The sequence below is a fragment of the Macaca thibetana genome, chromosome 15 (assembly GCF_024542745.1).
Source record: "Macaca thibetana thibetana isolate TM-01 chromosome 15, ASM2454274v1, whole genome shotgun sequence".
In the NCBI taxonomy this organism is placed as follows: Eukaryota; Metazoa; Chordata; class Mammalia; order Primates; family Cercopithecidae; genus Macaca; species Macaca thibetana.
Window position 1 is genome coordinate 19,217,991 of NC_065592.1, and position 15,310 is coordinate 19,233,300.

General features: G+C 41.9%; 1 protein-coding gene across 7 annotated transcripts in view; it reads left to right on the forward strand.

The window, feature by feature from the left end:
• Nucleotides 1-15,310, forward strand: part of CDK5RAP2 (CDK5 regulatory subunit associated protein 2) — a 191,486-nt gene that overhangs the window by 60,082 nt on the left and 116,094 nt on the right. For all 7 annotated transcript variants that reach the window (XM_050761203.1, XM_050761208.1, XM_050761205.1 and 4 more), the window contains one exon: nucleotides 1,028-1,246. In XM_050761203.1, coding sequence (XP_050617160.1) covers nucleotides 1,028-1,246 — 219 coding nt within the window. The remainder of the gene's footprint in view (nucleotides 1-1,027; nucleotides 1,247-15,310) is intronic.

Below are 15,310 nucleotides of genomic sequence, written 5' to 3' on the forward strand. Positions count from 1 at the left end.
TATTGAGATACTTATCCTTGGCTACAAAGATCAATAACAAGGATGACACCAGTCCTAGGTTGGATAGGCAGTTGCTGGGCAGATGTCCTTGCAGAAATATTTTTTTGTGTAGGATTGCAGTGGCCTTTGTGCAAGGTTGTGGTTTTTACAGAGTCTTTTGTGGTAGTTTTTGTTCTGAGGCATTTATGCCTGAGTAATCTGTTTTCATATACCCGAATCTATTTGTCAAGGTTGTTTTTTTATTTTTATTTGATTTTTTATTTTTTTAAACACAAATAACTCCATTTTGATTCTGACAACTTTCACATTTTCAAATGAAGGTCTTCATTTTCTACCATTTAAAAATGACTTAAATTGTTTTTTAAACCATTATTAAAGTAACATGCTCACTTACCTTAAAACATTTGAAAACACAGAGTTGTGAAGAAAAAAAATTAACTATAGTCCCACGCAACTAAAGACAGTCACTGTGAAAATTTGTGCTTTTCTTTCTTTCTTTTTTGAGACGGAGTCTCGCTTTGTCACCCAGACTGGAGTGCAGTGGCATGATCTTGGCTCACCACAACTTCTACCTCCCGGGTTCATGCAGTTCTCTGCCTCAGCCTTCACAAGTAGCTGGGACTACAGGCACCCACCATCACGCTCGGCTAATTTTTGTATTTTTAGTAGAGACGGGATTTCACCATGTTGGCCAGGCTGGTCTTGAACTCTTTACCTCATGATCCACCTGCCCCGGCCTCCCAAAGTGCTGGGATTACAGGCGTGAACCACGGTGCCCGGCTGAAAATTTGTGCTTTTTTTCCTGGTCCTTTAAGAAAATACTTCTTTCATACAGCAGTAGACTTTTCTTCCTTAACATCCACATCATAAGAAATATTATCTTGAGTTGCTTTGGTTTCTGAATGTTGTCTATGTTAATCTTTTTCTTTTCTTTTTTTCCCCTAAGGCGAAAAAGAGCCCAGGTTTCTTGGTTTGTTTCATGAAGTATGAAAATTAGCTCATCTTTCCTCTCTGCCTTCTCTTCTAGGGGTCTGAAAACTATGAGGCTGCTCTATCAGGAAAGGAAGCCCTTTTGGCTGAGCTGCGCTCACAAAACCTCACCAAGAGTGCAGAGAACCACAGACTGCGTAGAAGCATTAAGAAGATCACCCAGGAGCTGAGTGACTTGCAGCAGGAGAGGGAGAGACTGGAGAAGGACCTGGAGGAAGCCCATCGAGAGAAGAGCAGAGGAGATTGCACCATCCGTGTGAGTACCGCCTTGCCCTTCTCACACAGTGGACAGTGCTTTGTGGGGCCATGTGGCTGTGTCTGGTTGTAGGGTGGTGTTCAGTACAGAAGACTAAAGAAAATACTTTACTTATTATCTCACTACCTAGAAATGACCAGCTTCATTTGATGTATTTGGTATTTCAGTCCTTTTATTCTCTCTCTCTCTCTCTCTCTCTCTCTCACTCTCACTCTCTCTCTCTCTTACTCTCTCTCTCTCTCTCTCTCACACACACACACACACACACACACACACACACACACAGAGTTGTTATCAAATTGAAAATACAGTTTTGTATCGTGCTTTTTTAAGTTTAATGTTCTCTGTCTGGTTTGTTGCCATGTAATGAATGTTCTTCAAAAACAATTTTTTTGTGCCAGCATAATATTTCATCACTTGGATGTATGACAATTTATTTAACTAGTTCTTTTTTGAATGGCGTTTAGATGATTTTACTTTTTTTTTTTTTTTGCCTTATGACTTCTGCAGCAAACATCCTTGTACATAAATATTTATCTGCTGATTCTTCCTTTGTTGTTTTTTTTGAGATAGGGTCTCACTCTGTTTCCTGGGCTGTTCTTGAACTCCTGGGCTCAAGTGATCCTCCCACCTCAGTTTCCTGAGTAGCTGGGATTATAGGCACATGCCACCATGCCCACCTCACCAATTATTCCTGATAGAGGTATAATAACTGGGCCAAAGAGTATGAATTTTTTTTTTTTTTTTTTGAGATGGAGTCTAGCTCTGTTGCCCAGGCTGGAGTGCAATGGCCGGATCTCAGCTCACTGCAAGCCCCGCCTCCTGGGTTCACGCCATTCTCCTGCCTCAGCCTCCCGAGTAGCTGGGAGTACAGGCGCCCGCCACCTCGCCCGGCTAATTTTTTTTTTGTATTTTAGTAGAGACGGGGTTTCACCATGTTAGCCAGGATGGTCTCGATCTCCTGAACTCGGGATCCGCCCGTCTCGGCCTCCCAAAGTGCTGGGATTACAGGCTTGAGCCACCGCGCCCGGCCAAGAGTATGAATTTTTTAAGGACTGTTGTATGGATAAATTCAAATTGTTCTACAGAAAGATTATACCAGATTTCTCTAGGTGATCTTTTTTATGACTACTCTATTTAGCATTGGGTATTAGCATTTAAAAATCCTCTCTGAATTTGGTAAGCTTATTAAATTTCAATTATGCTTAAACTTAAATATTCTGTGTCTTTTAATTTAATCCCTCCTGAGAACATAGCCTTGGTTCAATCAGGTAAGATGGGGGTCTGGGTCTGAGTGATCATTGCCATGCAAGTTAATTGAATTGTCTGCCTGAGATCCTGGGCCAGGCAGTCATTAGAGTAGAGGACTCAAAAGAGTACCAGTGGTTAGCTCTATGGTGCCTGCTGCTGATGGCACCAGGATCCAGAGGTTGAAATCCCAATGTTAACACTGAAGAAAGAATTGAAATGCAAATGTTTGTATATTTTAATAAAATTTTAACAAACATTAATGGGTCCATAAAGGAAATCTGGAAAAATTAGAAAATGGTAGCCATAATTCCACTACCCTAGCAAAGTAACTCTGATTTTCTGTACTGCCATTCAGTCCTGGTGCACCTGGGCTCTTGGTCTAATCAGATTCTAAATACCATTCTGTCTTTGATCACTTAGTCTATCATAGGCACCATCTCATGGTGTAGGCTCCAGAACGATCATGTTGAATGCTGATGCATACTCTTTCACTGAATAGATTTCACATGATTTACTTAATAATCTCCTTTGTTGGACATTTTGGCTATTTAAATAATGCCACAATGAACGTCTTTCGACATAAGGGTATTTTCTCTTGAAATCCCTAGGATAGATCCTGAGGAGTGAGATTACTGGGTCAGATAGTGCCTATATGTATATATATGTAAATACATATTTTTTGAGACAGAGTTTCACACTGTTGCCTAGACGGGAGTGCGGTGGCATGCTCATAACTCACTGCAGCCTCAAACTCCTGGGCTCAAGGGATCCTACTGCCTCACCCTCCTGTGTAGCTGGGACTTCTGGTGAATGCCACCATGCCCAGCTAATTTAATTTTTGTTTTTTGTGGAGACAGGGTCTGGCTGTGTTGCCCAGGCTGGTCTCAAATTCCTGGTCTCCAGTGATCTTTGCATCTTGGCCTCTGAAAGTGCCGGGATAACAGGTGTGAGACACTGCACCCGGCCAATATTTTATACTGGTTGGTTAATCATGTTGCCAAATTATTTGTCCAAAAGGCTGGCCCATTTTATGCTGCCACCAGCAATGTTAGAGTGCAGTAGTATATTGCGTGTTATTAAAAGACCTGTTTCTCATATTTATTCAGTGTTATTGAACACACAATGTATCTGGTTTAGATACTGATGGAATTACAATACGTAACTCCTGAAAGTTTTCTTTTTCTAAGGGAGGTGAAAATGCTATACAAGACAAAACGCAAAACAATTTAAAATCCACAGCTAATTAATATAACCTATACTCAGTGCAAAAGATCGTGTGTGAAGCGGTAGTCAAGGAAATCTTCTAGGAGGGGCTGACACTTGAGAATGAGAGGGGTCAGATTTGAGTAGTGTGACTTTATGTAGATGAGGTAAAGAAAAGGCTGGCCAGAGGGTCCATTTATACAGCTGCATGTTTCATAATCAATTCTTATATCCTTCACTATTAGATGACAATTTTTTTAGTTTAAAACAATTATCCCCTGTCCCCTACTGCTATTATAATGTTTGTGTGGTAAAATTTGGAAGGCCGAGGATGAGGGGATGACACACACACACGCACACACACACACACACTCTCTCTCTCTCTCTCTCATAGATAATGTATAATATGTAGTTTTTTATATCATAACTTAGTCTTTGTAATCATTTGAGATGGCTGTATAATATCAAGCATATATACTGTAATTTCCTTAGGCATACCTCTGTTGTTAGACATTATTTGTTGGTTTCGTAATTTACTTATTCATGTAAACTCTGGTGTTTCTAGAAGAATTTTGGGCTGCTGTGGATAAAAAGATGTATTAATGCATAACATGTATACGTCTTCATATGGAGGTATTTGGCAAGGAATGGAAGGGGACTGTGATGGCAATAGGGCAGGGATTGGGGTGAGTATACTGTCGGTAGGACTTTCTTGTGAGTGATAGAAACCTAGCTTGAACTAAGTTTGGCAGAAAGGGAACTTGTTTGCCTTGTGTAACTAAACTGCTGGAAGGACAGGGGCACTGGAAAACTGCCAAGACCAGACTCACTCTCTGAGAGCTGGCTTCTTTTTTTGCATCCATACTCTAGTTCCAAGAGGTTGGACTCATTGCCAGCCATGTTGGGATCACATCTTCCCAATTTATTGCAGAAGAAGAAGACGGACTCCCACACTTTGCTGCCCTGGCTGGTTTCTTGTCAGGATGGCCAGATGGGTGATGTACTGAGAACCCCAATTTGGGTCACATGTTCATTGTGCCTTGGCAGAAGGGTGTGTGTGTGTGTGTGTGTGTGTGTGTGTGTGTGTGTGTATAACATCATTGGCAGCCTCCCCTAGAACCACATGTTTGGAAGGGGATGAGCAGGTACCCAGAGAAAGTGGTATTTTGTTTCAAGGCACTGGGCAGACCAAAAGTAGCTGTATACTCTAAATGCTTTCCTCAGGTGAGCATGCCGGTGACTCAGGCTTCCTGGCATCTCATCATGACTACCTTTATACATCAAGTTACATACATGTTTCCAACAAGATGATTTGGCCATGGTTTCCTTCTTTTTGTATAGATATTGCATCACAGTCGTATCTCTAGTTAACTTTTTTATAGTCTAAGAATTTGATGTGTGCATCTCACATGACTGTTTTACACCAGGTCTTGGGAGTACTGGCTTACTCAGAGTCTGAGGAAACATGGTGGGGTGGTGCCTTTGCCTTATGGCGCTAGGATAAATGCACAGGTGGAGCATAACACACTAGCCTTGCATAACTTCCCAGCTTGTTTCTGGTAACTAGGCTCCTTATTTAACTGGAGTGCCTCCCACTCACCAGCTGCTACAGGTGTTGCTTTTGGATTGAAACAGAAAAACCTAGACCTTTTGTGATGTTTCTGTCCTGGCAAAAGAAAGGAATCCATTCATACATTCAGTAACATTGAACACTTTGTGCAAGTCCTCTACCAGACAAGGAGAAAATACCATAATAGAGACATGAACAAACTACCACAGGAGCACAGAGAAAGGAAGTGGCTTGCAGGAGCAGGGAAGGCTCCTGGGGAAAGTAACTTTTGAACTGGTTCTGAAGTTTGAGCTAGAGGTTAATAGATAGGCAAGGGAGAGGAGGGTTTTGTATAGAAGGCAAAGGTTTAGAGGTTGGAGAGGGTATGGTGATTTTGGGGAAGAAGAGTTTGGGGCCGCAGTGAAGGGTGGTTCCTGTAGGGATGTGTCAGGAGATGAACCTGAGAGATGTTGGCTTGTGGAGAGCCTTGGATGCAGAGTCTGGGCACCTGGATTTGAGGTGTAGGCAAGGGGCCCCGGGCGGAGTAGGGGTTGGGTATGCCAGTCAGAGGACTGACAGCATCAGATTTGCAGTTTAGAAAGACTAGTCTGAGGGATGTCTAGAGGATGGATTGCTGAGGGAAAGCCAGGAAACAAGAGGAGAAAAGGCTTTTCCTTAACACATAAGTCAGGCTCTGAGAGGTCAGGGTTATGGGGGAAAAGAAAAGGAACCTGTTTCTTTGTAATGGGGATGCTCAGCTGTGGCTTGTAGGGCTTGACTTGGTGCATATTCAATGCTTCATCCATGAGGACTCTAGGATGTTCACCTTTGGGTCCCTTTCATGTTTACTCAAACTTTGCTGCATCCCACAGGTAGGATAAAGAAAACATTGATAAGAACAACATCCAAAACACAGGTCTTGTTCTCAATTCACGTTCAGCTCAACCCTCATTGTCTCTTTGATTGCTATTCAGAGTGGTAGAAATAAAGCAGGTATGATCCTCAGGGGTAGATTGTACTTTACAGTTTATAAAGATTGCCTGTGTGCCCACGTGATGCTCCCAGCCTTGGGTTTGGGCGTAGAAAATGTTTTTCCCATTTTACAGATTAATCTGTGCCTCAGAATTTACATTGCTCGGTCATCGTTACATAGATGGTGATATGTATGTGACATGGATTCAGGTCTATGGACTCTATCTAATTTCAGGACTTTGCTAAGATACTACACTGTTGCTATGCCAAACCATCAGTAATTATGTTGAGAATACTGTGCTTTTGGCAGAAAGGAAGATTGGTATATTTTCAGCTTTTCAACAGACCAGAATAATACATTCTCAAGAACACCCAACTTGAAGTATTCTGGCTAATTGAAGCTGTAAACATTGTAATTTGTTCCTTTTGTGTTTCAAAAATACTTGCAGAGGTTTATAGAAAGTCATAAGATTAAATGAAATTAAAAATAAAGGCTTTAGGGTCAAGGAAAAATAAGAGTGACTGGCAAAATGGAACCAGAACGAGTATTTTAATTAATTCATTTGAGACAGGGTCTTACTCTGTCACTCAGGCTGTTGTGTAGTGGCATGATCCTAGCTCACTGCAGCCTAAACCTTCAGGCTCAAGTAATCCTCCTGTCTCAGCCTCGAGGAGATAGGACTATAGACATGCACTATCACACCTGGCTAATTTGTTAAATTTTTGTAGAGAAAGGGTTTTGCTATGTTGCCCAGACTGGTCTTGAATTCCCGGCCTCAGGCAATCCTTCTACCTCGGCCTCCCGAAGTCTTAGGATTATAGGTGTGAGCCACTGCGCCTGACCCAGAGTGAGTATATAAAAATGCACACTGTGGCTGGGCACGGTGGCTCATGCCTGTAATCCCAGCACTTTGGGAGGCCGAGGTGGGTGGATCGCCTGAGGTGAGGAGTTCAAGACCAGCCTGGTCAACATGGTGAAACCCTATCTCTACTAAAAATAAAAAATTAGCTGGGTGTGGTGGCACCCAGCTACTTGGGTAGTCCCAGCTACTTGGGAGGCTGAGGCAGGAGAATCGCTTGAACCTGGGAGGCAGAGGTTTCATTGGGCCAAGATTGTGCCACTGCACTCCAGTCTGGGTGACAGAGGGAGACTCTGTCTCAGGAAAAAAAAAAAGTACATGTTGTGATATCCTTCACAGTGCTAAAGAGGGGGACTTATAATTCAACTGGTAGTTCCTGGCAGGGAAAGCAAAAAGAGAAAATCAGTTACAAGGTCTCCAGTGTCTGTAAGAGGAACATGTCAAGTGAAAGGACGGCTTTTGCTGGCACTGAGGTCCAAGGAAAGAATTGCCTCTGGTGGGCTATTATAAAGAGTACTTTGAGCAGTTTATAGCGTCTTCAACAATACCCCATTCAACAAAAGCTATTCTGCATGGGGCAGATCAATGTTATCCAAGTCAGTAAGTTTGTAAGTAGGTTTTCTGGGACTATATCTAGCTGTTTCCCATTATTCTCTTTTTTTGGACAAGAACTACAAAATCAGTTGGAAATGCTGCAGCTCTGTTTTACAGATGAGCCCTGACCTAAAGCCTATATACAGGATCCAGATCAAGCAGTCCTGGTTTTTGTAGCATTCCTTGAATTTTGATGGTAAGCCAATCATTACTCTTGGATGTGATCAAACCATCCTTTGCTCATGCCAACAACATTTATTGCCAGTCTCATTGTGCCTGTTCTTTAGCATTTTGTAGGGAGGCAATTTTTTACTGAAAATTCAGCTTGGTTCAGAGGCTTATGAATTCAGTGTCTGGTTGTGCATGAACACTGAGAAGTTGAGCCCTGAGAGTCAGTTCTCCATGTTTGTTTGTTTTAATTGCCTGTGATTGCAGTGACCTAGTGCCAGTTGACTCAGCATGTGTTGTAATTTGCAGTTTTTTGTTTATTCAATACAAATTTATGGAGTACTTGTAACAATATTGTTAGGCTCTGGTGAATACAAGCTTTGGTTTTTACTTTGGGAATCTTATTTACAATGAAGAAGGTCAAAAAGTGAGGATCACAGATAGATCCCCTGTATTGTAGTATACCTCCTTGCTGCCAAAGGGGCCCGTATCCCTTCAAGGAAATTCAGGAGACCTTTGCAAAAACAAACAAAAAACCTGTTGTTCCCAAGTCTATGCCCCAGCTGTGATGTTTAAAGTGGCCTACTCTTGAGGTTAGTAACAGGGATGCTGCTTGGATCCTCACATCTTTGCCTTCATTTGATACATTGTCAGAGCCAGAGACCTGGGCTCTCCTTTTAGTGTGTGTGAGTGTGCACACGTGCATGAATGTGTGTGTTTGGTGAAGGGTGAGAGAAATCTTTATTTTAGGTGCACTCTCTCTGGTTCAGGTACTTGGTATTCTACTCAGGGTGGGTGCGGGAGAGAAGCAAGCTAAGGTTTTTTTGTTCTCCTTTATAAGCAACATATATTAGACATTGGCTTAGTTGTATTCCCCAGACTGTTTCAGAATGCTTTCATCTGTTATGAGACCTGTCATCTGCTACCCTGACAAGTGTGTGCTTCAGTACCTGGGCACTTAGCTCTGTGGGGATGCATTTGCTGGCTAAAGCCCAAAAATCTCATTAAAGTTGTACCTGTCACCCAGCTGGCTAATCCCATGTGCTTTGACAGGAGTGGGTTTAATTTCAGGGTAGTTCAGCCTGAACCTCCCAGTTCTCACATGTGCTCATTGATGGATATCTCCAAATGAGATCGTGACAGCATTTAGAACATCTTTTGGTAAATCAGAATCAAAACATGGCATTTGGAGACAGTGTCTCTACAGGCTGGTTGGTTAGGGCTAAGACCACAGACCTGAGATAGTATGTTTTTTACTAAGGGCCAAAGCTCTCCTCTTGCCCTAAATATATATATATATGTGTGTGTGTGTATATATATATGAATTAGGTGTGAAGATTTTGAGTTGGTATCTTTATAGAATAATGTGCAGTTTAAATGACCTATGTTGGAAGAAGTACTATCTTTGCAAATTCCAGTTTCTTATGAGAGAGGCTGAAGGCAGAAACACTGGAGTCAAACTGGTTTGGAGTCCTGGCTCCATTACTTACTAGTTGTTGAACTGTGAACCAGCAAATTTGCCTCTTTGAAGCATAGTATGCCCATTTCTTATCAGAGTGATAGTGGTTAGTTGTTAGGTTTATCTGAGAGAGGGAGTGACACTTAGCATAATACTTGACACATCATAAATGAGCAATAATTGGTAGCTATGTTGATGATGATGCCTTGGCCTGGGGCACTAGAAACTTAGCAATTTCAGTGGCCATCTTTGGAACAGCGGAAAATAGTTCTCAACTTGGGTTGCAATCTCAGCTTCACTTACAAGTGCTTAACTTCTAAGCCAACAGCTTAAACTTGCTAAACTTATGTTCACTCCCCTAAAATGGGGTTGATTATATCTATTTTAGGATTAAACAAATGAATAGTAAAATGTAACGTGTGAGAAAATGCCTACCATGGTTCCTGGCACAGAGAAGTTGATGCTCAGTGTATCTGATTCCTTCTTTTCTGTCCTGTTTTCCTGCTTTTAATTGTGTGGCAGGTACTGGCTCAGGACTTTGAATGACAAATCATCACCTGCTGGAATCTACCAGATGCTGTTGATTAATAAATGTTGTCTTCCCTTTTACCAGCCAAGTCACCAAAGCTATAAATTTCTTCCTTGATCAACAGTAACCTCTCTGAAGAAAGTGCTTGTCTGTTCCTTTCCAGCTGATTGATCCCTCTAGGATGGGGAGTCGGAGCACTCTTCTATTGAGAAACTCCGGAGATTCTCAGTGGCTCGCACCTGGGGCTGCTGTTAAAGCTGCTTTAAAAGGCTGTCCCCAACAGTTTTCATATGGAATTGCCATAATCTCCATGGGGCACAAACAGGGAGACTTTCCCTTATGTCACCTTCTCATTTTATCATTTCTGTGCCAGGCTCTGTCCTGGTCCCTAGTAGTCCAGGACTGAATCAAATCATACACAGTTTCTGAAGGAATCTAGTGAAGAAATAGCATAGACATACAAAGAGCTAATTAAAATATAGTGTGATAAGTCCTAATAGTGGGATGGACTGCGCTTTGGAAGCGCAGAGAATGGAACTGTGCTAAGAGGCTAGAAAAGAAGGGAGGGAAGGCTTCACAGAGGAAGTGGATTTGAGCTGAGACTTGAAGGATAGGTAGCTGTTTGCCTGGGGGAATGGGAGGTGGGAATGCATTCCTGGTAGCAGGAAGGCCTATGCCAAGGTTTGGGGTCCATGAATGAGCCTGGCTCATGGGGAACAGTGAGTGGGGCTGGAGGAGGGGGCAACTGGTGAAAGCTGCATCAAGCCCTTTGCTCAGAACTTGTGCAATCATCACAGCTAGTACCATACTGTTAGGTGAGGCACATGTTTGTTAGTTCTTTATGCCAAGGACTGTTTCATGGTGGTGGCCTCCAAGTTTTTTTTCCTCCAGCATATGAATTGTTTGTTTGAATGAACTGTTATGGAGAGAAGACACAAAAGTGGAGCTGCTCAGGGTGAAGTGAGGTAGGAGGCCTGGCACCCACCTCCCTGCATCATCTGTTTCCACCACAGTCCCCAGGAGCAATGAGGCTCCACAAAATGTGACTTGAACACCACTCTCACCTACTAATTCTGGAAATTCTCCTTATATCACAGAGTACCTATTCCTCATTAAGATTGTGGAAAAATTTCCTTTGTATATTTACAGGTAACCACTGAGCACTTTGACAAGCTTTCTTGCAGTGAAACCTGATAAGGTGGAAATTTGATGGATGAGAACCTTCTCATTCTCCATCTGGCCAGAGATAAAACAAAACTAGCAGGCTGGAGGAGGAAGTGTGAGGGCTTGGCCTTTCATTTCTAATGTGATTCTAAGATTTTAGGACATGTTATTTTTCAAACAATGCAGTTAATTTTTTTTTTTTTTTTTAGTCAGCCAGTCTGCTCTAAGAGAGCCCTGCTATGCAGAGGCAGCTCTCAGCCCAGTGCTGGTCTGGAGTGCACCTGTGAATCTTAAGGGAAAATTGCCCATTAGTGTAGAAATTGAGGCCATTAGTTGACATCATCATACAGGTCTTGCTGTGGCAGCACTGACTTTAAATTAAGGCGGTAGTCTGGTATAGGATAGGATTCTTTTTTTTTTTTCCCTGTGTAAACCCTTTGTTCAGAAGCAAATAAAACAGATGCACCCAGGGGGGCTTTGCAGATTCCTTAGGATGGTGGTTTTTTGTATTGAAATCAAATATAATTTTCTGTGTTCTTCCCTAAGCTACCGAGTCAATTTCTAGAGGAAGGCCCAAGAACATGTAGTTAGAGGATACTGATATCCAATCAGGTTTGGGTATTCCTAATCCTAGAGCTTTTTGGGTTTGGCTTGTAAAACCACTGGCATAGTAAAAAGAATATAGATAGACCTGGTTGCAAATCCTGCTTCCACTACTTTTTACCTATGTTACTTTGGTTAAGTTGCTTGAAGTCTCTGAACTTCAGTTTTCTGATTGGTAAAATAGGTATAATTAAAATATAGACATCCCTCAGGAGATATTAGAGATTGGAATAAAGTGAGTCATATGAATTTTTTGGTTTTCCAGTGAATATAAAAGTTATGTTAATACTATACTGTGGCCTATTATGTGTGCAACAGCATTATGTCTAAAATAACAACATACATACCTGAATTAAAAATACTTTACTGCCAAAAATACTAATGATCGTCAGAACCTTTAGCTAGTTGTAATCGTTGTTGGTGGAAGGTCTTGCCTCAATGTTAATGGTTGCTGACTGATCAGGGTGGTGGTTGCTGCAAGAGTGAAGTTTGCCGCCTTGATTAAGTCTTCCTTTCACAAAATATTTCTCTATGGCATGTGATGCTGTTTGTAGCATTTTACCCACAATAGAACTTCTTTCAAAACTGGAGTCAGTCCTCTCAAACCCTGCTACTGCTTTATCAACCAAGTTTACATAATATTCTAAGTCTTTTGTTGTCATTTCAACAATGTTCACGGCATCTTGAGATGGAGAAGATTCCATTTCAACAAACTACTTTCTTTGCCCATTCATAAGAAGTAATTCCATATTTGTTCAAACTTTATCATGAGATTGCATTGCAGTCTCATCATGAGATTCAATTCAGTCACATCTTCAGACTCCACTTCTAGTTCTCTTGCTATTTTCACCATATTAGCAGTGAAGTGAAGTCTTGAATCCCTCAAAGTCATCCATGAGGGTTGGAATCAGATTCTTCCAAACTCCTGTAATGTTGGTATTTTGACCCTTTTTATGAATCACAAATGTTCTTAAGGGCATTTGGACTAATGAATCCTTTCCAGAAGCTTTTCAGTTTACTTTGCCCAGATCCATCAGAGGAATCACTCTTTACAGATGTATTTCTTAAAGACTTGAAAAGTTAAAATTACTCCTTGATCTGTGGGTTGCAGAATGCATGTTGTGTTAGCAGGCGTGAAAACAACATTCATCTTCTTGTACATCTCCATCAGAGCTCTTGGATGACCAGGTAATATTTTAAAAGCAGTAATATTTTAAAAGGAATCTTTGTTTCTGAACAGTAGGTCTCAACAGTGGGCTTGAAATATTCAGTAAACCTTGCTTTAAACAGATGTATTGTCATTTAGGCTTTGTTGCTCCATTGTAGAGCACAGATAGAGTAGATGTAGCATAATTTTTAAGGAGTTCTGGAATCATAAGTGAGCACTGGCTTCCAGTTAAAGTTACCAGCTGCATTAGCCCCTTCCTTATTAGCCCCTCATAAGGAAGTCACCCTGTCCTTTGAAGTTTTGAAGCCAGACATTGACTGCTCCACTCTAGCTATGAAACTCCTAGATGGCATCTCCTTCCAATGTAAGGCTGTTTCATCTGCATTGAAAACCTGTTGTTTAGTGTAGCTACCTCCATCAGTTATCTTAGATCTCTTGGATAACTTACTGCGGCTTCTACATCAGCACTTGTAACTTTACCTTGCACTTTTATGTTACTTAGATGACTTATTTCCTTAAACCTCAGGAACCAATCTCTGCTAGCTTCAATTTTTCTTTTTTCTTTTTGCAGCTTCTTCACCTCTCTCAGCCCTCATAGAATTGAATAGAGTTAAGGCTTTGCTCTGGATTAGACTTTGGCTTAAGGGAATGTTGTGACTGGTTTGATCTGTTCATACCACAACTTTCTCCACATCAGCAAGGCTGTTTAGCTTTCTTACCATTCATATGTTCACTGGAGTGGCACTTTTAATTTCCTTCAGTAACTTTTTCTTTGCATTCACAATTTGGCTAACTGGTGCAAGAGGCCTAGCTTTTGGCTGTATTGACTTTTGACATGCCTTTCTCACTAAGCTTAATCATTTCTAGCTTTTGATTTAAAGTGAGAGACACGTGACTCTTCCTTTCACTTGAACACTTAGAGGCCACCATGGGGTTATTCACTGGTCTAATTTCAATTTTCTTGTATCTTAGGGCATGGAGAGGCCTGAGGAGAGGGAGGGAGACAGAGGAATGGCCAGTTGGTGGAGCACTCAGAACACACTTTTATCCGTTAAGTTTGCTGTCTTATATGGGTGTGATTTGAGGCACTGCTAAACAATTGGAATAGGAATATCAAAGATTACTGATCACCATAACAGATACTAATAGTGAAAAAGTTTGAAATATTGCAAGAATTACCAAAAGGCGACACAGAGACATGAAATGAACACATGCTGTTGGAAAAATGATGCTGACACACTTGGTTGATACAGGGTTGCTGCAGACCTTCAGTTTGTAAAATACAGAATCTCTGTGAAGTGCAGTAGACCAGAGCACAATGAAACGAGCTATGCCTGTACCCTGCTTCATAGGGTTGTGAGAGTTGAATGAGGTGATAGATAAAGTGCCCAGCACTCTCCTAAATGTCACAGAGTTTGTAGAAGAAAATGTCAGGTGGTATTTTATGATGATTGTTGACGGCCTGAGTAATCAAATTGGGCTTTGTGGAAGAGGTGGCACTTGAATTGGGCCTTGAAGGATAGTGTGCTTTCTCTAGGTGGAACTGGAGGGAATTCATACTTTTTCCAGGGGGAGGGGACTGGTAGATACAGGCAGAGAGCCTGAAAGTATGTTAATTAAATGGTTGGGTGAAGGGGACTGGTTGCAGATAAAGCTGAAATGTAAGCTGAAGCCCCCTAGTAGGAGCCTTGAGTAGACTCCTTGTAGAGTAGCTTCATTCTGCAGTTAACTTGGAGTCACTGAAGGATGCCAAGCAGAGACGTAACGATCAGAGGTCTACATGTGGTTTGGTGGCGTGAACCGAGAAGCAGCGAGACCAGTTAGGAAGCTGTTGCAGTTGACTAGCTGGGAGCTGAGTTCTGAAGAAGGCGGAGGCAGTAGGATGTGGGGTGGGGAGCTGTCTGGCGGAAGGAATACTTTTCTGAGTACTGCAGCGTCTACCCTTCTTCCTTTCTAATTAAGGAAGGAGGAGTTACTAATCTGAGTGATGCGAGTTCAGGATATTTTGGGGGCCATCCTTGTTAATGGGTGAGTTATAAGAACCTAAGTTCCAGATTCTTTTGCCTTCCTGCTCTGACCTAGCCAGGCCTAGCCTTTGCTGGACAGGCCGACTCCCTCATTTCCTCATCACTCATCTTTGTGCACTTCTACTTCTACTTGAGTAAGAGGACTTGGGTAGCTCCCTAAGCTGCATACACCCTCCCTTTTCCCAAACAGTAACAACAACAACTACCCATAACCCTTAATTTTATCAGAAAGCACTTATCTGGATATGAGATTGTTGCAGAATTGTACTTTGATTCCCATTCTGCTATTGTTGTGTATAACTCCTTTGAGAACTCTGGGGATAACAGGAGTGATTGACAGGGCAGGATTTGGACACTCTTGGCCGTGAAAAGCACCAAATCCTCGCTTTTCATCTCCTAGGTGTTCTATGTTGAGGGTGTGCCGCACCTTGAGACCTGGGTTAACTGTTGGATGACAAGGTGCCTGTGAGAGGGAGGGGCAAAATCTGAACCTTGTGGTGAGGTGGGGGTGGTGGTG